The sequence below is a fragment of the Crotalus tigris genome, unplaced genomic scaffold, assembly GCF_016545835.1.
Source record: "Crotalus tigris isolate CLP2741 ecotype Arizona unplaced genomic scaffold, ASM1654583v1 scf7180000020941.558017, whole genome shotgun sequence".
Lineage (NCBI taxonomy): Eukaryota > Metazoa > Chordata > Lepidosauria > Squamata > Viperidae > Crotalus > Crotalus tigris.
In genome coordinates this window covers 25,357-48,612 of record NW_024098270.1, presented here as the reverse complement: position 1 = coordinate 48,612, position 23,256 = coordinate 25,357, and the positions used below count along the sequence as shown (strand labels likewise).

The window sequence follows — 23,256 nt, the reverse complement described above, 5'->3', positions numbered from 1 at the left end:
TGGCCCATTGGTGGGTGTGGCCAATTGGGTGGGCATGGCCTATTGGGTGGCCGTGGCTGTGGTGGTAGTGGCAGACTGGGCGGGACTAAAAAGTTCAATCAATGAATTCCAATTTTGCGAGATCTTTTTTTTCCCCGCAAGAAGTTAAAATTGATTGATTGATTGACCTTTTTTTTTGCACACGGTAGCAGAGGCTTAAAGCAAAAAGGTTTTACAGAACCCAGCTGAAGGCCTAGGACTGGGGCGATGGCGCGCATGCCCACAGAGAGGTCTCTGCGTGTCACCTGTGGCACGCGTGTCATAGGATTGCCACCATGGGAGTATACTGTAGAACAGAGGGGCGAACCTATGGCACGGGTGCCAGACGCGGCACTCAGAACCCTCTCTGTGGGCACACACGCCGTCGCTCCAGTCCTAGGTCTTCAGCTGGGTTTTATAAAACCTTTTCGCTTTAGGCCTCCGCCACCGTGTGCAAAAAAAAAAAAGGTTCAATCAGTCAATTTCAACTTCTCGTGGGAAAAAAAAAGATCTTGCAAAGTTGCAATTGATTGATTGAACTTTTTAATCCCGCCCAGTCTGCCGTTACCACCACAGCCATGCCTACCCAATGGGCTACGCCTATCCAATTGGCCACACCCAGCCATTGGGCCACACCCACCCGACACTCGATGATGCATAAGTGGGTTTTGGGTTGCAGTTTGGGCACTCAGTCTCTAAAAGGTTCGCCATCACTGCTATAGAAAATAATGGGTTTGATCGGTGTTTTAAATGAAGTTCCATGTCATAGTCCCCAAGCGCCAGCAGATGGTGCAATTTGCAAATGGATCGAAAACTTGCAATTTATAACAGATTTCTTCAACTCAGCAGGCTCCAGATAGGTCGGAGTAAAAGAAGAATGAAATTTAATACGCTCCACCATATTCAGGAGCAGCTGAAAAAGTTATCAAAAAATTAGGATGCAGCCAGAAGCATGCATTTATACACTGACGTCTTTTTTTCTTTTTTTAAAAAAACACCTTCTGATTCCAGTTGGCAGTAACAAAAGTTAACTAATTTATTTAGATTCCATTGGTGGTCGGGGTGGTGGTGGTGTAAGATGAACCTAACCTTCTCTACTGCAATTAAGCCCAATTTCCATAAATCTTGCACCCATGTCACTGAAGAAATATCACATTAAAAAGTCATTCTGGAATTTGTCAAGGTTTCCTCTAATCAAGCATTTTATTTATTTATTTATTTATTTATTCATTCATTCATTCATTCTACTCTATTTTATTTATTTATTTATGTTATTTATGTTATTTATATATTTATGTTATTTTACTTTATTATTACTTTATCATTTTAGTTTATCATTTTAGTTTGGTTTGGTTTGGTTTAGTTTAGTTTCTCCCTGGAGCAAAATTTAAGATGTAACTGAGAACTTTACTAAAATAATCAAGCCCACAGATAACTACCCCTTTCTTCTCTTTCAAACAGGGTCAAATGACACAACAACAAACCTAGAAACAATATTGAGAGATTATGAGGAGCTTGACAAGGAAGTTAAGAAGTTAGGGGCACAAGGGGTGTTTTCATCTGTATTTCCAACAAAAGGTCAACATCCAATGTGGGAACAAAGGAGTTTAGAAACGAACCACTTTTGGATGAACCTCATCCGCTTTTGCAGAGAATGGTAGCCTGAAGTCCCACGGGATCGCCGCCCCAGAAACTTCCAGTCTCCACGCAAAACAGCTCAATTCTGCTGCCCCAAATCCTCCCATCAGCGTGCAAACACCTTTCGCACCAAGACTGGAAGCCTTTGGGGACGAGTCAGAGAAGCTAAGCAGGGTGCACTTGTCCCACTCTCCCCGTTCTGCTTTTGGAGTGCCAGGAATGGGCATGGAAACCAGGGCAGAGAGTCTGGAGAAGAGACAGCTCACTAGATCTTCGCAAGGTAACTGAGTCTCCACAACCCCAATGTCTGTGGAGACCCGGCATTGGAAGGATGGGGGAAAGAAGCAATTGTGGGGAGCATGTGGTATCTTAGTGGGTCAGGGGTAGCCTTAAGCAGGTGGCCTCTTCCATCACTAGCCCCTCCCCCCATGGCCTTCCCCATCCTGAGATACCTCAAGTGCACTTAATGACTTGTGCATTTGATTAACGAATGCGTGGAGTTTTCACGTTCATTTTACATGATTCACTCCAACGAATCCTCGGGTTACGGGCAGGCTCCATTACATTCGTAAATCGAGGACTACCTGTGTACATAAAGGATCCCAAACAAAAGGCTTTGAATTACCTCACAAGAAATGGACAGCCCTGAACAGGATTCGCATCTCACATGGCGTCTGCCAGGATTCCCTGTATAAATGGGGCACCCTGTAGTATCTTCCCCTCAGTGGGATTGAGGGGTCACACATCAAACTGTAGATCACATCATGACCGGATGTAAGCTGAAAGCATCTACCCGTCCAGTTTCTGATTTCTTTCATATAAATGGTGCTGAACCTCAGTGGTTAGATGATCTAAACATTGGTATCTGAATATAGATCTTTTTAACATTCATACTTTATTGTGTTTTTAATTCAGCTGAAATGCTAATAAAGATACAGGAATGGTTGCTGAAATTGGGTATGTCTAGTTTAATGAAGAGAAGAACCAGGAGTGACATGATAGCCAATGTTCCAGTATCTCAGGGGTTGCCAAAAAGGAGGGGGTCAAGCTGACAGTAGCTGGGGACAGGAGAAGAGAAGAGAAAGAACTGGAGAAAATCAGAAAAATATATAGACCTGCAAACAGAAGTAGAACGACTTGGGTGCAAACATCTGGAGCATCAGTATTGACAAAGTCACCATCGGTCAACTGCAAAAGGCAGCTTGGTTTAGGACAGCTCATATCCTGTGACAATATCTTTCATTAACTCAAACAAGAATATCTGCCTATCCCAGGTCCTTGGGAGGGGCTCAGTTGATGGATAAAAATGCCAAATCCAATCCAAACATCTGGCTGACTGAATGACCCATCCTAATAAGGGGGACTGGATTAGGGGACTGGAGGCTAAAGCATATAAGGAACGGTTGCTGGAATTGGGTATGTCTAATTTAATGACAAGAAGGACGAGGGGGGACAGGATAGCAGTCTTCCAGTATCTCAGGGGCTGCCCCAAAGAAGAGGGAGTCAAGCTATTTCCAGAGCACCTGAAGGCAGGACAAGAAGCAACAGATGGAAACTAATCAAGGAGAGAAGCAACCTAGAACTGAGGAGGAATTTCCTGACAGTGAGAACAATTAATCAGCGGAACTCCTTACCTCCAGAAGCTGTGAATGCTCCAACAATGGAAGTTTTTAAGAAGAGCCTGGACAACCATTTGTCTGAAAGGGTATAGGGTTTTCTGCCTGAGTGGGGTTGGACTAGAGGACCTCCAAGGTCCCTTCAAACAACAACAGCAATAATAATAATAATAATAATAATTTAGCTCTTGACTTAAAACAGCTCATTAAGTGACCATTTGAGGTTACAATGGCACTGAAAAAAGGGACTTATGACTGTTTTTCACACTTACAACCATTGCAGCATTCCCCAATGGCCACGTGATCCAAAGTCAGATGCTTGGCAACTGGTTCATACTTATGACGGTTGCCGCCTCCTGGGGTGACGTGATCACCATTTGCAACCTTCCGACAAGCAAAGTCCATGGGAAAGCCAGATTCACTTAACGACTGGGTTGCTAACTTAACAACTGCAGTGATTCACTGAACAACCGTGGCAAGCAAGGTTGTAAAATGGGGCAAAACTCACTTAGCAACTGTCTCACTTAATTGCAGATATTTGGGGCTCAATTGTGGACGTACGTCAGGGACTACCTGTATATAAGGCCCATGTGTGTTATGCCAGGTGTTCATTCAGTAAATATCAAGTGGTCGTGCAATCAAGGTGATTAAAATCCCTGCCCTTGTGTGACGTCCCTTAAAAAAAGGGTTGGAAAGGATTGTATGGATAAAATCGTCACCTCATCAGGTAGCCTGTTCTAGTCCTGATAAGAGTCAGTGGTGTTTGGAGAGGAGAGATCCCACCCCCAGCAACTGCTATGTGGGAAACCACAGAATTTGGTGCTCTCCTTGCTCCTATTCAACATCTACATGAGGCTGTTGGGTGAAATCATCCGTTGTTGTGGTGTGAAGTATGACATCCAATTGTACAACTCCACCCCTGGCAAATTAAGCAATGCTATGAGCGTCTTATCTCAGCAGATCAGGCTTCTCTTTCAGGTTCATATACACTGTATATCTTTTTTAAAAAATAATACAGATTTTGATGAAGAATTCCATGATGATCAAAACCATTAACCACTTCAAACAGCAGAATTTGATCTTGTTCAAATCAGAACTCTTGATAGGAAACTGTCAAGGAGAAAAGCAGAAGTAGATGTAGACAATACTACTGCTGGTACATCCAAGCACTGGTAGACTGGTGTGGTCAAAGTCAACATGTGGTCAACTCTCTCAGAAGCTCATCCTTCAAGGAAAATTCATTCATGGTTCTTACATTACAGCCATCCCCCATCGCTGTCCTTTGTGGCACCTCTAGAGAAATTTGTAGAACCGCTTCTACCTGCTGCTGGTGTCAACTCTACAACGAATCTGGCGGCAGCCATCTTGCTCATTCTAGGTTGCCACAAGAATGGAAGGGGGTTCCGAGGATTTTTGCTAGTCTAAACAATTCACTATCCCATGGGAGCCAGGTTCATTTCTGTCGATTAGGTGGGCCGTGTGAGCACTTGGTTAGAAATCCCACCAAGCTGTTCTATTGGGAAAAGTAGCTGATTGCATAGCCATGGGGTGGGAGATTTAACTTTGTAGTAGTGTTTCTCTTTGGAAGGGGATTGCAGACTTGGTTTCACTTTGGACCGTGCTGATACTATGTAACCAATAAACATGTTCTTTGAGGAAATCTCTAGCCTCGGAGTTCTGATTTGTTTGGTCTCGTCTATCAGAACTATGACAGCTGGATTCCCTACGTAACAAAGAATCCAAGAGCAACTGCCGTCATTGCAGCTAGACAGGAACATCAACTCAAAGAAGGCCAAGGAAGGAACTGGAATAGGGATTTTGGAATGTTTGACATCATCAGAAAAACAGCTGCCAGTTTGGCTGAGAGAAATTCTGAGCCCATCCAGGAAGGTACGAATGAGGTGAGGTGACGTCAAACTGGTTGAGCTACCGGCATCCCTGGAGCACTCTTCTTCACGTGTGGCTACTGGGCTGACATTATTGATTGATTAAGCCATTGTGATGTAATATGATACAATAACTGAGGTCAGAGGTCTTGCTCTGACTCACAAAGCTCCGTTTGGTCATTGCACTGGACAAGTGGCAGTCTGATTTCAATCTTTGGGTAGCAACAAGGATGTCCTCGGCATTATCTCCTTCCTCTATTCTGAATTAGTAAGCACATCTAAAAGTTGCCTTATTGATTGGGCCTCTGGGTGCATGCAGATGTCATGCAGAGAACTTGCAAGATGGGTGGGGATATCGCAGACGAATTGTGGAAAGGCTTCAGATGTAGTTTACTAACCCTCACATCATTTGAGAATCCTTCCGCTGATTTCTACGAAGGTTTCAGGGCTCAATTTCCTTGTAGTGGTCTAAGGATCCTGCACATTTTCTCCCGTTTGGATCAAGGAGAAAGAAGATGGAGGTCCTAGCAGTCATTCTCCTTTTCACATCCTAGATAACAGGAGGGAAAGTTACGATTTTGCTGGAAAGGCTCTATGGTCAGAAATTAGCCAGAGTCAACTAGCCCAAGAATCACTCCAAGGCCAGTTAAGATACTTTGCAGATTGAGGACCTAGCTGTCAAAGGTTGGGTGGTCCATGCAGAGGTCTGGATTCTTCAGAGGTCTGGATTTTTAATGACATAAAAGATTAAACTCCAGAGGAAGTATATTGTATTTCTGAATATAGTTTTTTTTTTTAAAAAAAATAACCTGTGTCATATTCTATAAACTCCAATACAGGATGAATGATCATTTGGACTAAGAAGATAAAATGGCACCCAAAGCACCTCCCGAACCTCCACGTATGTTGCTTAACCTCTTCTTATTTCCCACCTCTTTCTACAAAGCGTTGCAGATGCTGCCTCCTTTTCCATAACATCTCCATCGAAGTTAAGTCTAGAGAATGTATACTCCCAAATGACTCAATCCCATAAAAAGATTTTTTTCAGGGATCTAAGTGCATGAACTTGGTGGTCTTTTGGATAGTGTCTTCTGGGTGCTGATGATGAAGGTTGTCGGCTTTGCCTGGTGTTGATTAATGGTGATGCTCCATCTGCTGCCTTCTGTGCTATCCAGAGCTTCTGAGTCATATTACGGGACATTACTGGATGCTTATTTCTGAAAAGCAACTCTACCTGCATTGCAAACTGAAGATTCTTTCCTCCTCCTCCTCCTCCTCCTCCTCCTCCTCCTCCTCCTCCTCCTCCTCCTCCTCCTCCTCCTCCTCCTCCTCCTCCTCTCCTTCTTCCTCTTCTTCCCCTCCTCCTCATTTCCACCCCCTCTTCCCATGCAAATTGTTGAAAGAAACATTTTCATCAGGGTCCAGTCCAAGCTGGGAATAATCAAAATGGAGACTGCTTTAGAAAGCAGTCTGTGGCTGATGAGTATTGGATTTTTGTGTGTGAGGGATTGTTGATTCTAAGAATCTTTGTCTTTCTAATCCCATCAGCTTTCTGGCTTCAATCTTTCTGACTGTCAAAGGTCCCAAGCCCAGACCTGAGCCCAACAGAAACACGGTCACTATGGGACCAAGGAAAACTTGGTTTATTCAGGCTGGGAAAGTAAAGTCACATTTTGCCTTGCAAAGTGTTAACCAGCAATCGCAAACTGAAGTCAGCGCTTGGAGCTTCTGCCTCCCAGTGCCCTAAATAGATGGATACCATGCCCCGCTGGACTTGCCCCCACCCAACTAACCAGCATCCGGAGTAACGATTAGGAGCAATCACTCCACAGCAGCGTCCCTCTCCTTCTAGCAAGCAGCCTGTCCGGGACTCAAAAGCCCCGCCGTTTTCTCCTCCGATCAGGAAGTTACAACCATCCCCCATAGTCCTGTATGTTGGCTGGGCAGTAGCCCACTCCTGGGCCTCCAGAGGGCTACCACTGCCCAGTTGAGTCCCCAGCATGCCGCTGAAGGCTGTTGCCATTGCTTCCGGCAGCTGCCATCGCTCTGTCCACCAATGGAACCCCCACAGTTAGTGTCAAACCCCACAGGGCCTTGACGCTGACACGATTATCACATCTGCATTTCTACAGAGCTGGTTTCTGCTTGGGGGAGAGAGACTTGAGGCTATTAAGAAAAACTGGGCATGCTTTTCTGCCTTTTTAAGATCTTTTGAGGAAATACAATATTCTGCCTTTTTAATATTTCCTTCTCTGGGGACAGGGCTGACTTCCCACACAAATAAGTGGAACAAAAAGAGATAAGATCTAGGAAGCGGGAGGGGGCATTTTAGGTAAAAATGGAGGAGCTGCAATGGGTGCTCCTCCGTCTCTATCTGTCAATGCCCCCTCCCCCTTCTTAGATCCTTGACAGGCCACAGGAAAACATAGGGGAGTCCAGTCAAAAGGAGACCTCTTTCCAGGAGCCCCTTCTTTTGACCTTCTGAAGCCATGTAGAGCAGCTCCTCTCTCCCTTTAACCTGACTTAAGTTAAAAAACAAATTCCAAATGTGATGTCTTCCCTTCCAAGGCTGCCGATATGAACTGTGGCAAAAGTAGAGTTCTCACCGCACAGGCTTAGAAAGTTGCTCAACATTTCCGTCTCTGTTGAGGGATGCAAAACCGTTCTTGGGCCAATAGGCAAAGGGGGGGGGGTCCTTTGCCTGGAATGCATGAGAGCACCTTCCAGGAAAGAGCAGGGGTCAGGGAGAAGGAATGGTCAGCCTCACAATTGATTAAGCTACCCATTTGTCTTCTTCCAGCACCAAAGAACTTTTTCGAGCGATTCGGTGACTACCTGGATTCAGATCAAGGCAAACGAAGAACTAAAATACTGGTTTTCCTCTTCTTCGTTCTTGCTGTGGTGATGACCTATCTGTGTAAGTTGCCTTCTTATAAGAGATCGATAAAGGCTTTATTTGAAGGTCCTGTGGAATTTGCTTCAACAGGAGCACTGATTTCTCTCCCCACACGCAAAAGACTCTGTATTCTAGTGGCTTGAGTATAAATTGAGAGCAGACCCAACTCCTTACTAGCACTGATGAAGTTCCCTAGTTAGGTCATGAAATGTCTCCAAGGAAACAACCCAGAGAGCACCAAGGACCCCTTATTTCAACCCTGAGCTACAAATATTCTCCTTTATTGTTACCACCCACAGATTTCAACAAATTAGGCCAGGGAACAATTCAGTCTCTCTCTTTCACAATCGGGAAACCTTCATTGGCTCTGCTTTGCCAGCTTAGGGAAAATAGCTTTGGTGATATTTTAGTAAATTCTTTTCAACTTCCTTGAAATCAACATCCCAAATCCTCTGATGCTTTTACCAACTAGAATGACACAATTTCTCTTTTGAAAGGCATCCTAACTCAGGTGACTAATAATATCATAAGGGAAACAGTTGGCATAGAACCAATCTTAAACTACATAGAAAACAGCAAATAAAGTGGTTTGCTCACTTGGAGAGGATGTCGTGGGATTGCGTACTGTATGAGACATATACAAAAAGAGGAGAAGATCAAAGAACACAGCGGAAACCCCAAAGAAGATGGAGAGACAACATCAAAGAGACACAAGAACAGCATAAAGAAATGATGGTTGAGGCCACCAGAAGAGCAAGGAGCTTCTTCAGTTCAGAAAAAGAGAACGAGAAGCAAAACATTTTCAAAAAAAAAAAAAAAAACCAAGAAAGTCCAGTTACCTTTTGGGGAAAAGCACCTTTGGGACAACGATGACCTGGATGACTGAGAATCTCCATAGAATGCTCAGGTGTAGGTATCAAGTTACGCTGAATGTGAAAAGAGACTGACAAAGATCAGGAAACAAACGAAAGCAAACTGAATGTAAACGCAAATGGTGGGAATTGCCAAGAAGAGAAGCCAAAGCCAAGAAACGTAAAAATATCCAGAAGGAACGTAGCAAGGGATTTCAGTTATAGGAGACAAAAAGCAATATTCTAATGACATTTGTAAAGACACTGAAGATGGAAACAAACATAGAAAAAGAAAGTCTTCCAAAGTTACTTCAACCTAGGAGGATGTTTCAAACTCCAAATCATCACTATAGGTTGCGATTGTGGTGAGGTGGGTGGCAAATAAATAGATTAATTGATGAAATAGATAGATAAATAATAATAACAACTGATGCCACACAGATCAAACCAAGAAGGAAGGAATACACGGAGAGTCTGTGGATTGGAGAGGTCAACATCCAAGATGCTGAAGAAGCTGTTCCCGCCTTACAAGCATTTCTAGTTCAAGAAGGAAGTTAAGTCAGAGGGAATTCCTACAGAAATATTGCAGGCAACAGAACAAGAATTTGTAAATGATGCTGGCCAATCCCGAGAACGAGGCAGCGGTCATCAGACTGGGAGAGGTCAACGTACATACCGACCCCAAAGAGAGGAAACGCAGCTGATCATGCAGCCATCGTACAGCATCTCTAATTTTCCATGCTACCATCATGCTTATGACATCCAGCACCGATTAGAGCAGTGGTTCTCAACCTGTGGGTCGGGACCCCATTTGGGGTCGAACGACCATTTCATGGGGGTTGCCAAACAATGCAGTCTGCCATTTTTTTCCCTTTTCCTTAGCTGTGCTACTCCCTTTTATTCTATTGGCTTTTGAAAGCATCTCTAATTTTCCATGCTATCATCATGCTTATGACATCCAGCACCGCTTAGAGCCTTTCCCGGGAAAGAAGATATTTCAGGTGCCTTTAGAAAAGTCCAAGGAGACCCTTTTCTGATCCGTGCTGGATCGCTGAGGAAGCCAAGGCCTTTGCGGCTGTTCATCATGTCAGCCTGTGCATGGAGACATAAGAATATCTTCCGGAAGATCCCATGGTCCCCATGCAAAACCAGCACACGGCCAGGAAGCCACAGGACATTGGGAGTGAATGTTCAGGCTGCTTCCAACCGGTGGCAATCTCCTTTCTTCTTCAACCTATCTACTGAATACGTCTGAAGGGACACTGGATGGAAAGAAGATGGATGTGGTTTTCAAACTGGGGGAAGGAACATCAAGGATCTGCGATGCCGGGGACCCTCTTTTGATAGCTGAAAATGTTAATGATGTTAACGATAAATGTCTTCAAAGAAACACCACGAAAGTCTTTTGGAGAAAGCACCTTTGGGACTGGGTTTTAATTGTACTACCTTTATTCTTATGTTTCATCATTTGACTTTTCAAGAGCTGTAAACCACCCTGAATGTCGGATACAAATGTATTAGATAAAATGCACGAAGTCCTCCACTTACAACAGTTCACTTAGTGACTGTTTGAAGTTACAACAGCAGGCTTTCACACTTATGACCATTGCAGAAGCCCCATGGTCACGTGATCAAAATACTTGGCAACTGACTCATATTTATGACGGTTGCTGTGTCCCCGGGTCATGTGATTACCCTGTGACAAGCAAAGTCAAAGGAGAAGCCTGATTCACTTAACACCCAAGTGGCTGACTTCACAACTGCAGTGATTCACTTAAGAAATGTAGCAAAGGTCGTAAAATGAGGCAAAACTCACGTAACCAATGTCTCACTTATCAACAGAAATTTTGGGCTCAATTGTTGTAAGTTGAGGACTCTCTATAGTACACAATCAAACTGACATTGGGCAAGGATGGGGCAAGTCCACAGAATTATTCTCTTCAAGAGGTTTTTTGTTGTTGTTTATATCTCTGGAAAAAGCCCAACCGAGGGAAGGTGATGCACCTGTCGGGGGCCACCCTATTTTGCAGGGCAGCCCGTGAGGTTTTGACTACCAGGTTGTCGCAGATAATAATAATCAAAATAATAGTATATTCATTTATGATTATTGGGAGGGGAACTTAACACTCTACTTCTTCTCCTTTCTCTTCTATAGACCAAACTGAAATTAAAAAGAGTCAGAGTCTTCTAGACGCAGTGGCTTCAATTCGGCAATTTGCTGTGGAATACGATACAAGTTTATTAGACAAAACTGGTAAGCAAGGAGCCAGCAGGTTCAGAAACAGCTGCTTGGCTGCAATAAAACGGGACAGCTTTTAAGAGCAGGCTGGAGAAGGTGCAACTCGGTTACCAGTCTTAATAGCACCTGTGCCACAGGCAGGTTTCCTTGTTAGTGGGGTCAGCAACAGGTTTGGACACACGTTTGCTAGTCTGCCAAAAGAGCAAACCAGGGCCACTTTACTTCAAGCCTGCTTAGGATATTCTGGGCAAGTTGAGATGTCCAATTGACAGGCTTCCTAGCAAGGCAACCTCCTGTTGCACGTGGCCCTGGCTCAAGAGAGGATGCAGGAATGCATGGAAGCAGCCACCCCCCCCCCCCCGCTGTATGAGCTGGCAACATAATAAATTCAACGTTTTCTGAGGTCAGCTCCCACCCCAATCTACTTGTTGAACAGAACATCCTCAAATGTCTAAATTCGTATACATAATTATTCATTCAAAATCTTCCAGGATTTCACCCCCTTCTCTCATGGTCTCCTTAATCCCCCAGAATTTAAAAGAATTGGGACATGATTTGGTTCTTATTGTAGATTTTTACTTCCAATCTCTTGACTTGAATTGCTGCATGCTTTTAGACTTGGAGGTCCTTGCTGCGGTTCATCTCTTAACATTGGAGCTGTTGAATTGGACCTTAAAGAATGAAGAGCTAGACCATGAACTTAGTAAGTTAATCAAGTCTGCAATCCGGAAGCCTAAGAATAAGCAATCTGAAATTCCCTTTCCTGAAGCATTTCTGGAGTCTCAAAGTGCTCTATAATCTTTAATTTCAAATATCTGACCAAAGCTTATGATATCTGTTGGTTCCAAATAGCTAGTAAATTTGGTCTCTATACCCAAAGTTCCTTTTGCACAGATATAGACGAAAGCTCTGCGATATAATTAACAAGATGGTAACATTCAAGAGTGCCAAATAGTAACCCTTCTATTGAGTAGTACATACTCAGTTTAGTTTTTATTGCAAGACGTTAATGAAGTGGATAAAGACCCCGTTATCATGTGACAGTCACAGCTTTATGAGAAAAGTCCTAGCTATTTCCATAATAGTAGCCCCTAAATTTAAACATTTTGTTGAAAAATGGAATTAACAGAGATACCACTCAGAAATATTTAATAATCCTGAACGATTGTTCAGGAGGAAAAAAACATAATATTGATTTATTGCAGAAGTTAGCCGGAAGTTCAACTAGATTTTGGCATTTTTATGCTTCTATTGAGTCCTTGCCAAGGACTCGGAATAGACGGATCTGGTTGTTTGGTAGTGTGAAAGGGATTGGTGCAGGTGAAGCTGCCTTTTGCAATTGACCAATGGGCAATTTGTCAATGCTGACGGTGTTCAGGGGATGCTGCAGTTGTTGTTTTATTATTATTATTTAAAATAATTTTAAAAAATAACTGAACAGTGCCTCATGGAAGGACAATGAAACATATAACCACTCAGAGTCACCTGGAGCCACGAGACGGGCAGTAAATAAATTTAATAAATAAAAAAAATAAAAAAAAAATACAGAAAACTTTTGAAATACTTCCTTGGAATTTTAGGAAGAACACTGTACTCCAAGAGAAGTATACCGTTAACTTTGAATGGTGTATTGATTTTAACAATTACAATAGGCTTGTAAGATTTTTGCATTAACTAATGTAATCTTCTTGTTTTCTCTATGGATTCGAAGAAATTCTTACTGAAATGCTTCCAAACTGGCTTGCTTTCGACAAAAACCTCTATTTCTTTTCTACGGCACAAAAAACTTGGCAGGAGTCTCGTGACGACTGTATGGAAAGACACACTGCAGATTTGTATTCCGGTACACTTCCTGAAGAACAAGTAAGCACAGGCATATATGTCACCATTTTTCTAAAATGGGTGTTTCACGAAAAAGCCTCAAAGATGGCAGAGGACAGGAAGGCCTGGAGGCAACGTTGTCCATGGAGCCGCGATGGGTTGGACACCACTTCGCAACTAACAACATTTTTCCAAACTGAAAATCAGTTGCTGGTGGCTGAAAATGGGTGCAGCCGGGAAGCTGCCTGGGTCCCCAAGACAACAGAAGGAGAGCAAGTGAGAGTAAGAGACGCAGAAGGGAGGAACGGATGCTGAAGGTTTCTGGAGCCGCTTCTCTGTGTTGGCCGGTGGAGTGATAAGGGCAAGAGAGAGCGTGGGCGGGGGGGGGGGCATCCTTGATCAGGCCTGGTTAGGACCCAAGAGGGAAGAATGCAGGGGATTTGCTGGGAAGCTGAAAGGGGCTTAGAGGGAATTTTCTTTTGGAAGGATAGATGAGAAGAGCACGCACCTGCCTCCTGGGGTGCACAGGAAAAGGGGAGCTGCGCTGCATATTGTGAAAATATAGGAAGGGGGGAAAGGAGGGAGGGAGGGGGGAAGGAAGGGAGGAAGGGAGAAAGGAGAAAGGGAGAAAGGAAAAGGGAGGGAGGAGAAAGAAAGAGCAATGGATAAAAAGGGACAGGAAGGAAGGGAGGGAGGAGAAAGAAAGAGGAAGGGAGAGGAAGGAAAGAAGGAAGAGGAGGGAGGAGAAAAGGAGAGGAAGCGAGACAAAATGAGAGGGAGGGAGAGAGGGAGGGGGAAGGGAGGAAGGAAAAGAAAGAAAGAAAGAAAGAAAGAAAGAAAGAAAGAAAGAAAGAAAGAAAGAAAGAAAGAAACCTGGAACCTCATATCCTAAACCTCTTCCTCCTATTCTAATCTACTATTGAGCTTAATTAGATCAATAATAGTAATTGTAAGAGGGATCTCAAAGTCCAAGTGGACAATTCCTTAAATAGGAGCCAGCCGTGTGCAGCAGCACCCAAAAAAGCCAACACAGTTCTAGGCTGCATCAACAGATGGACAGAATCAAGATCACGTGAAGTGTTTGTTAGTACCACTTTATAATACCTTGGCAAGACCACACTTGGAATATTGCATCCAGTTTTGGTTGTCACAATATGAAAATGATGTTGAGACTCTAGAAAGAGTGCAGAGAAGAGCAACAAAGATGAGTAGGGGACTGGAGGTTAAAAGAAATGAAGAATGTCTAGTTTAATGAGGAGGAGGGACAGGATAGCAGCCTTCCAGTATTTCAGGGGCTGCCCCAAAGAAGAGGGAGTCAAGCTGTTCTCCAAAGCACTTGAAGGCAGGACAAGAAGTAACAGGTGGAAACTCATCAAGGAGAGAAGCAACCTAGAACTAAGGAGAAACTTCCTGACGGTGACAACAATTAATCAGTGGAACCACCTGCCTCCAGAAGCAGTGAATGCTCCAATACTGGAAGTTTTTAAGAAGAGACTGGACAGCCATTTGTCTGAAATGGTGTAGGGTTTCCTGCCTGAGCAGGGGGTTGGACTAGAGCAGGGCTTTTCAACCAGTGGTACGGTACCACCTGTGGTACATTGGCACCTGGCAGGTGGTACACGACCATCCTAGAAAAGTGGTAGCAAGGGAGGGGAATGAGCTGAACCGGTGGCAGCACCACACAAGCCTGAGCGAGAGACGGCTGGAGCTGCAGGGCTGTCAGGGCTCAGCGGAAGCCCCAGGATCAGCACCAGGCTCCAGCTGGAGCTCGGCGCTGATCCTGGCGCTTCCGCTGAGCCCAGAAGAAGCGCCGATCAGCTGGAATGTTGCAGCCTCTCCAGGGTCATGTGATTTACATTCAGATGCTTGGTCACTGATTCGTATTTATGACGGTCACAGTGTCCCAGGGTCATGTGAAGGGACCAAAACCTGCTGCAACCACCCAGCAGATGGGGGGGGGAATAAAAACCAAACACCCCCCACCCCACCCCCATTGCCAATCCTCAACAGAAATGCTCACAACAATGAAAACCTCGGACAGGAGGAAGAGCGCGGGCAGGTGGGCAGGCAGGTGTCTTGCTCGGCTGTGGCTTGGGGGGCCCTTTGTTCAGTGCCATTGTAACTTCAAACAGTCACTAAGCGAACTGTTGTAAGTCGAGGACTACCTGTACTTTATCATTTTTTTCCTTTTGGGGGGGGGTGTCATTAGGTTTTTGACACCTTGCTAGGTGACTGGTGGTACTCGGATGTTGCCATATCCTAAAAGTGGTACAATGGATGAAAAGGTTGAAAAGCCCTCGACTAAATGACCTTCAGTGTCCTTTCCAGTTCTGTTATTCTATTAATCCTTGGAGTTGTAATCTGAAAACACAGGAAGAGTGTTTTTGACGAAAAGACTGTTGCTTTATACCTATAGATCAGGGGTGTCAAACTGCCAGCCCATGGGCTGGATGTGTCACGTGGAAGCCACGCCCACCCCAGCTCTAACAAGGGGAAAAAAGTCGCGAAACATCATGTCACGTCATGTGACATGGCGAATTTGATACCTCTGCTAGAGATTGCTCAAAGCTCCTGAAGGTTCACAAAGACACTGATGGTTGGGAAGGGGAGAGGATCAGTCAGTCCTTAATGGGGTTGGGAACGAATCATGGGCCACATATGTTCCTCTCTTAAGCCTTAATTTCCAATAAACTTTATATCATCTCCCTTTCTCCCCTCCCCCCGTTCCTTTCACCCTCCTCTCTCTCCTTCCTTCCTTCCTTTCGCCCTCCCTTCCGCATCTATCTACCTATCTATCTACCTACCTATCTACCTACCTACCTACCTACCTACCTACCTACCTACCTACCTACCTACCTATCTATCTATCTATCTATCTATCTCTATATCTTTATCTCTTTCTTATCTATCTATTTCTATCTATTTTTATCTCTTCTATCTATCTCTATCTATCTATTTATCTATCTATCTCTATATCTTTATCTCTTATCTATTTCTATATCTATTTTTATCTCTCTCCTATCTATCTATTTATCTATCTATCTATCTATCTATCTATCTATCTATCTATCTATTTCTATATCTATTTTTATCTCTCTCTCCTATCTATCTATCTATCTCTTTCTTTCCTATCTATCTATCTATCTATCTATCTATCTATCTATCTATCTATTTTTATATCTCTATTTTGATCTCTCTCTCTCCTATCTATCTATCTATCTATCTATCTATCTATCTATCTATCTATCTATCTATCTATTCTTTTTCCTCCTCAAGGGCTTCCTAGATGAAATGGTGAAAAAAAATAACCGCGACTATTGGATAGGACTCAGGAAGAACACCAGTGTTTCAGGTGGGCTGTTGTGGCTAAATGGAGATGTTCCAGATGAAACGTAAGTTTTCAAACAAAATCTAATTATATGGCAAGTTGTGCATAAGGATTTCATGCTTACCACCCTCCCCCTGGGGCTGAAAGAAGGGGAGTCAGAATCAATCATCCATGGTCCTAACCCTCAAAAGTCTAGCCTTGGTCCAAAAGGACATGATTGGCCAACCCTTTGCATCTACAAGCATTGTCCCAAAAGAACTGGGCTGTTTCCCAAGCTGTTGGGAAGCCTCTGCAAGGCTGATCTGGTAAATGAATCCACCAGTAACCGAATGCTGATAGATCCCTGCCCTGATAGATCCAGTGATACGGTGGCCCTCATCCTGAAATTGTTTCCAGAGGCTGCAACAGGCCACTTGCTTTCTGGGAACAGATCTTCTTCTGAGGGGTCCTTGGTGCTCTCACCTCTTGGCTGTTTTCTTGCAGACGTTTTGTTACCCAAACGAGGTAATATCAGTGCCGGCACTAGCCCTGATGATGTTAGCTAGTTGGGCAATGAAACATCGGCAAGAAAACCACCAAGAGCAGAGAGCACCAAGGACATTTCAACCCTGAGCTACAAAGATTCTCCTTCATTAGGACTTCTTCTGCCGCAGATGTGTCAAGATGAAATATAACCCCTAATCTCCCCTGACCCTTGACCACTAGAAGTCCCCCGTGGACCTCATGCTGAGGTCCCAACATCCACTCTCTCCCCCCATCTCAATGCCCTGCTGTAAATTTGCCAATAACAAGTTGTGTATTTCATATCGACAGAAAATGCTAATCTAACAATAACCCATTGTGATTGTGATTTGGCAGCGGAAGGAAGGAAGGAAGGAAAGAAGGGGATATTTATTTGACTTTCAAAATATATCTAGGTCTAGATAAAATCTAGATATAGACCAAGATCTAGATCTAGTGCTCTACATTTATATCTCTAGATATACATACCTAGATCTATCTCTAACTAGATCTAGATCAGTGGTTCTCAACCTTTTTAATGCCGCAACCCCCAACCGGTCGTAAGTCGAGGACTACTCAACTGGTGCAGCACCGTTTGCAGAATGGGACTTTTGGCGGGCTCAGCAGGGCAGAGACAGCCTGGACAATTCCTATTGGCTTTTGGAAGCCAATAGAATTAGACTCTATTCAAGAGAGTCTATTCTATTGGCTTTCAAAAGCCAATAGAATAAAAGGGAGGAGCACAGCTAAGGAAAAGGGGGAAAAAATGGCGGACAGCCTTGTTTGGCGACCCCCGTGAAATGGTCGTGCGACCCCAAATGGGGTCCCGACCCACAGGTTGAGGACCACTGATCTAGATAGTGTCTAATGAGTTTTGCTTTTGTTTTCAGCTTCTGGGCTACTGGGCAGCCTAATGACGCAACAGAAACTTGCATTGTTGCCATACCTCCCTGCCCACTTTTGAAATGTTGGCATGATGCTCCTTGTGAAGAGAAAAGATACTTTTGTTGTAAGATGATGCCAAAGAGCATATGGATGCCCTAGCTAATTCAAGATGGTGGAATCTGAGTATGAGATCTCCAAACCCAGCGGCATTGGCACTAATAAATGCATGGTGGGAACCATATTTTGCCAACTTCCTTTTCTCTGCCGGTTTCCTACTCGTCCTTATCCTCTCGACAAAACTTATCTTACAGTGTCTGAAACAGTTTATTGAGATGTGGTAAGTGGAGGTTTGCTGAATTAGTGGTCCAGAATGAAAACCCAGAGCAGATAATCAAGGCTCATTGCAGCTTTTATTATTCAGGGTTCACTGGAAAGACTCCCTCTGTAGCATATAGAAGCCTTAACCCTGTAAGCAACTACAGGTTGTGCATCAGTCACACCCATTCCTGGACCAACAAGCCCTGCTCACAGTCACCCACAGCACAGACACCCTCCGTCCTGACTACTGCAAGGCCCTCTACATGGGGCTGCCCTTAAAAGACATCCAGAAGCTGCTGTTGGTCCAAAATACGTGGTTTTTAGCAAGTCTAGATTTGCACGTGTGTCACTCCTCTTGCAGGGACTGTACTGGTTTCTGATTTGCTTCTGGGTCCAATTCAGGATGCTGGTTGTTGTCTTTAAAACCCTGCGTGGCCTGGGACCAGGTTATTGGAAAGACTGTCTGTTCCCAGTTACGTCCACCCGACCCACCAGAGCAGGGAGGCAGAGAATGTTATGGGTCCTCTCTGCTAAGGGGGTCCATCTGGTGGGACCAAGAAGAAGGGCCTTCCCTGTGGTGGCTCCTCCCTCTGTGTCTTAATCATTGTCTTAGAAGACACACTTCTATTCATCTAAGAATTGTCGTTCCTCACAACAGAATGGGCCAACAACTTTGTGATGCTGAAGAAAAAACAAATCTTGGCTATCGAGCAGCAGTAAAAAAAAAAATGAATTGTTGTTGTTGTTGTTAATTGCGAAGTCGTGTCCGACCCATCGCGACCCCATGGACAGCGTTCCTCCAGGTCTTCCTGTCCTCTTTGCTTTACATGGATGACCTGAAGCTTTATGGAAAACTCAGAACTTAAAATCCCATCACTGACAAACACCAAAGATGTTTGTGGCGCACATGTAGCCATGGAGTTTGGCCTAGAGCAATGTGCTTCAGCAGCAATAAAGCCGCCTGAGCTCAGGACCGGTAATGGAAGGGAAATGCCAAAAAAACCCACCAGGAGCCCTCAGGATGAAGCCTACAAGTATCTAGGAATTTTACACTTTTGGATAACATCAAGTTAAAAATCTGACTAGCGAAGAATTCATCTGAAGACTTGAGAAGACAAAACCGAACAGTGAAAACGCCATCAATAACTGGGCCAACCCTGTGGTCCAATAGACTGCTGGAAATATTAAGTGGACACAAGCTGAACTGGACGATTTGAACCCCCAAATAAGAAAACTGACAACTAGTCACTGGGCATGGCAGAAGACACGATGAAAACTCTTCGATTTCATAGCATATGGACAGACTTCGCCATAGTTTCAGCTGAGAAATGGTGACCATCCTAGGTCAAGTCAAGTCCCAACTTCTAGAAGCCTGGCACTCTGACAAATTGGTCATCAACAGACACACAAACAATACCTTCATATTGTGCACAAAAGAGACAATCAGCCAGCCAAAAAGGGAACGGAAAGACCAAAACACTTCCTCATCAGCAATCAGCACCCGGGAGAGCATAGATTAACTCCAAGATTAACATCATCAGACCAACCATCAAGAAGTAAACAACACCCCAATCAAGGAACGGCCAAACAAGCTAACTATAAACAGCCATACCAAAGTACCCCCAAGATCGTTCGCACCAACACTGACAGGGCAAGCCACTAGAATATAAACTCAGAGCAGCTCCAACTCTTTACTAGCACTGAAAACAACCAAGCTCAGAGATTATCCAAGGACCCTGACAGCAGAAAAAGACCTGGTCCATCCAGTCTGTCCTCTGAGTTTGTCTTTTTGTTTTCCATTTAATTAATTTCTTCTTCTTTATTCCTTTTCAATTTTTAATCGTTGTCAGATGGTGGACAGGTGTTTTATCCCAGGCATGTTTGAACTCAGTTACTTACCTGCAGAAGGCTACTAATAGTGCTTAAGCTACCGAGGAAATTGGATTTAGCTGCATTGGCACGTTGGGCTTTTTTGGTAGGTGTGATGTTGCTTCACCCTCCCCACAGTCTTCCATCACCAGATGCGTGCCAAGCAGTGGGAGGGAGGCCTATCCGAGAGAAAAGAGGTCAAAGAAGCAATCGATAGATTTGGGCCTTGGACGTAATTGCTCCTCGACTCTCTTGGGTGGGCACAGACTCACGTGCCCTTCCCTTCGCCCCCTCCCCTCCCTTTCCCTTCCCTTCCCCCAGGGAGTCTCCGTGGCCGAGGATGGACTTCCATCTCTCTAATACTACCCCACCCCTTCACCACTAGCCCATCCTGTGTGCTGTCGCTCTGCTCAAGAGCCCAAAGCAGCCAGCTTAACGTAGCACCACCGCTGGGACCAGAATTGGGTAGGTCTAGTTTAACGAAGAGAAGGACAAGGGGGGACATGATAGCAGTCTTCCAATATCTCAGGGGCTACCATAAAGAAGAGGGAATTAAGCTATTCTCCAAGGCGCCTGAAGGCAGGACAAGAAGCAACGGGTGGAAACTGATCAAGGAGAGAAGCAACCTAGAACTAAGGAGAAACTTCCTGACAGTGAGAACAATTAATCAGTGGAACAGCCTGCCTCCAGAAACGGTGAATGCTTCAACACTGGAAGTTTTTAAGAAGAGACTGGACAGCCACTTGTCCGAAATGGTGTAGGGTTTCCTGCCTGAGCAGGGGGTTGGACTAGATGACCTCCAAGGTCCCTTCCAACTTTACTACTATTACTATTACTAACTCTGCTCACTCTCGGCAGACCAATGGCTGGCCTTGGGCAACAAACGTTCTTAGGCATGCCTGAAGCCCCCCCCCCCCCCGTAGAAAGACGATTAACCGTAGCCAAATTGGCAAGGGGGCTTCTTCCCTTAGGAGAGAGCCCTTCTCTGTCTCTCCTTTGTAGTGGAACACCCTCAGTGTTTGCTCCTTCCGCCGGAAATGGCTTCCCTCAGCTCCCCCCTGCTATTGAGGGCCTCAAAGGTTTTGGTGGGCCCTGTCAGGGGTCCTCCTCTGAGCAGACCCTCCTCTCCCTGTGCTTCCTCTGGCAGCATCCCAGGATGAGCAGTGTTTGCTCTATAGCAGTGTTTCCCAAACTTGACAATTTTAAGGCATGTGGACTTCAACTCCCAGAATTCCACAGCCAGCGTTGCTGGCTGTGGAATTCTGGGAGTTGAAGTCCTCATGCCTTAAAATTGTCAAGTTTGGGAAACACTGCTCTATAGGAGACACAGAATAAACAGACAAATCCAACATTTTGGGTCTCCAGGGCAATACCTATAGAAGCAAACCACTCAAAATCTACCTTTTTGGTTGTTTTTTTTTTGAAGCGATGCACTGTTTGAAAGCGATGTGGAAATCATCGCTTTCGACTTCGCCTGAGCATAACAAACCAGCTTCTTTGGGTTTGGCTTCTTGTTTTAATTAGTCGCACGCAATTGCTGTGGCACTTCGCAGCTTCATCAAGGTCAAGAGATAACAGAAGAATGGAAACCAGAACAGAGTCTCTGACCGATGGCACTGAAGAATAGTTAAAATTAAGTCCCAAGTTCTGAGACCTGGGTTCAAGGTTGTCAATCGGTCCTGAGGTCAAAAAAGGAGACACCAATCAGACTGTTTTTTTTTCCAGCAAAGGAACATAGGTTAAAGTTGCCTCTTAAATCAGGTTGCAGCCAACTATCATCAGTCACGAGATTGACTCTTTTGCTTGGTGGGAGGCCTCCTCAAACACCTCTACCAGTACTCTTCATTCCACTCACTAGGTCTGGAGGCTGGGCTTTCATCTTCATCTGACTGCTTCAGCTGTTCAGATGATACCTGTTGCTGATCAGCCTTGTGTGATTCTTGGCTTGTTGAGACTTACCATGTTTCCCCGAAAATTAGACCCAGCCCGATTAGTAAGCCCTAGCTTGATTTTTGGGGGTGGGCCTAATATAAGCCCTAGTCCAAAACTAAGCCCTCTTTTTGGGGTGAGGCGCACCCCTAAAAATCAAGCTAGGGCAGGGGTAGGGGGGATGAAACTGCCCCATGTGCCCCGCACCCACTTACCTTACCGGTAGGACTACCACAGATACCCCAACACCTGTTGTGCTGCTGCTTGACTCCTTCTGCGGTCGCTTGCCGCCACTGGTGGCTTGATGCCATGTGACACATTGTGCCATTGCCACTCTCCCGGCAGGATACCGCATGGTGCTTCGGGCTGCTTCCGCTGCTTGCATAGCGCTTTGGCCCGCTTCTGTTGCTCATGGCAGGAGGCCACATGTCACTTAAAAGATTATATATAATTTTCTGCGAAACACTGGTCATTTTTGAGAACTGATATGTGGTAGATCTCCAAGAATCTACTTAAATGGATTTACAAAGCTAAAATATTAGCAAGAATATTTGCTGATCATAAGCCATTGATCCTTGTGAATAAGCACAGAGGATATAGAAACCTTGTTGTATAACGAGTACGGTAAGTGCCAAATTTTGTCAGGATTCTTCTTATTCCAATTAATGTGGACATGTCTACCATGTTGCCTGCATACAAAGGGACCTTGCTATTTCCAATTGATGGGGCATGAAAGGAAGGATTATTAAACTCTTTCACAATGTTATTTATATAAAAATTAAAGAGGAAGAGGGCTTGTATATAGCCCTGGTGGACACATCTTTTTGGTTTTAATCTGTTTTGTTAGGAAGCCACTGTGGTTTATCTTTATAAATTATATCTTAGGTAAAGTAATCTATCTAAATCAGTATCCTTTCCATCTCAATGATAAACCTCTGCTGGAGGAATCAATAGACATCTCCGTTAAATTAAAAGAACATGTACCGGTATGTAAAAACTGCCAAGAAAATCTATACATTCCTAGGTTGCATCAACAGAGGGATAGAATCAAGATCATGCGACCTGTTAGTACCATTTTATAATGCCCTGGTAAGGCCACACTTGGAATATTGCATCCAGTTTTGATTGCCACAATGTAAAAAAGATGTTGAGATCCTACAAAGAGTGCAGAGAAGAGCAACAAAGATGACTAGGGACCTGGAGGCTAAAACATACAAAGAACAGTTGCAGGAATTGGGTATGTCTAGTTTAATGAAGAGAAGGACTGGGGTGACATGATGGCAGTCTTCCAATATTTGAGGGGCTGCCACAGACAAGAGAGGGTCAACCTGTTCTCCAAAGCACTTAAAGGCAGGACAAGAAGCAATAGATGGAAACTAATAGAGGACTAACCTAGAACTAAGGACAAATTTAGAACAATTAATCAGTGGGATGGCTTGCCTCCAGAAGTTGTGAGTCCTC

The 23,256-nt window shown here is 44.4% G+C and overlaps 2 protein-coding genes across 3 annotated transcripts in view; one reads left to right on the top strand and one right to left on the bottom strand.

Moving 5' to 3' along the window:
* The window catches only part of LOC120319714 (CD209 antigen-like protein C), a 38,682-nt gene that overhangs the window by 12,707 nt on the left and 2,719 nt on the right, over nt 1–23,256 (bottom strand). The window contains exon 1 of one of the 2 annotated variants that reach the window (XM_039368832.1): nt 21,268–22,837. The exons of the other annotated variant lie outside the window; for it this stretch is intronic. The gene's annotated coding sequence lies outside the window, so the exon portion shown is untranslated. Of the gene's footprint in view, nt 1–21,267; nt 22,838–23,256 lie in introns of those variants that run through there. 2 annotated transcript variants of the gene reach the window in all.
* Nucleotides 3,889–17,918, top strand: LOC120319713 (CD209 antigen-like protein E). Its single transcript, XM_039368829.1, has 8 exons — nt 3,889–5,426; nt 5,998–6,059; nt 7,959–8,075; nt 11,061–11,159; nt 11,761–11,847; nt 12,856–13,007; nt 16,242–16,357; nt 17,685–17,918. Exons 2-8 carry the CDS (start codon nt 6,029–6,031, stop codon nt 17,836–17,838), a joined length of 756 nt encoding a protein of 251 aa, XP_039224763.1. The 5' UTR covers nt 3,889–5,426; nt 5,998–6,028; the 3' UTR covers nt 17,839–17,918.

Bases quoted from the DNA above. Each gene is read 5' to 3' on its own strand.
- LOC120319713 (XM_039368829.1), top strand. From the start codon at position 6,029: ATGGCACCCAAAGCACCTCCCGAACCTCCAC. The intron at 11,160-11,760 runs GTAAGCAAGGAG...GCATGCTTTTAG, and splicing joins AAGTTTATTAGACAAAACTG to ACTTGGAGGTCCTTGCTGCG. The intron at 11,848-12,855 runs GTAAGTTAATCA...ATGGATTCGAAG, and splicing joins AGAGCTAGACCATGAACTTA to AAATTCTTACTGAAATGCTT.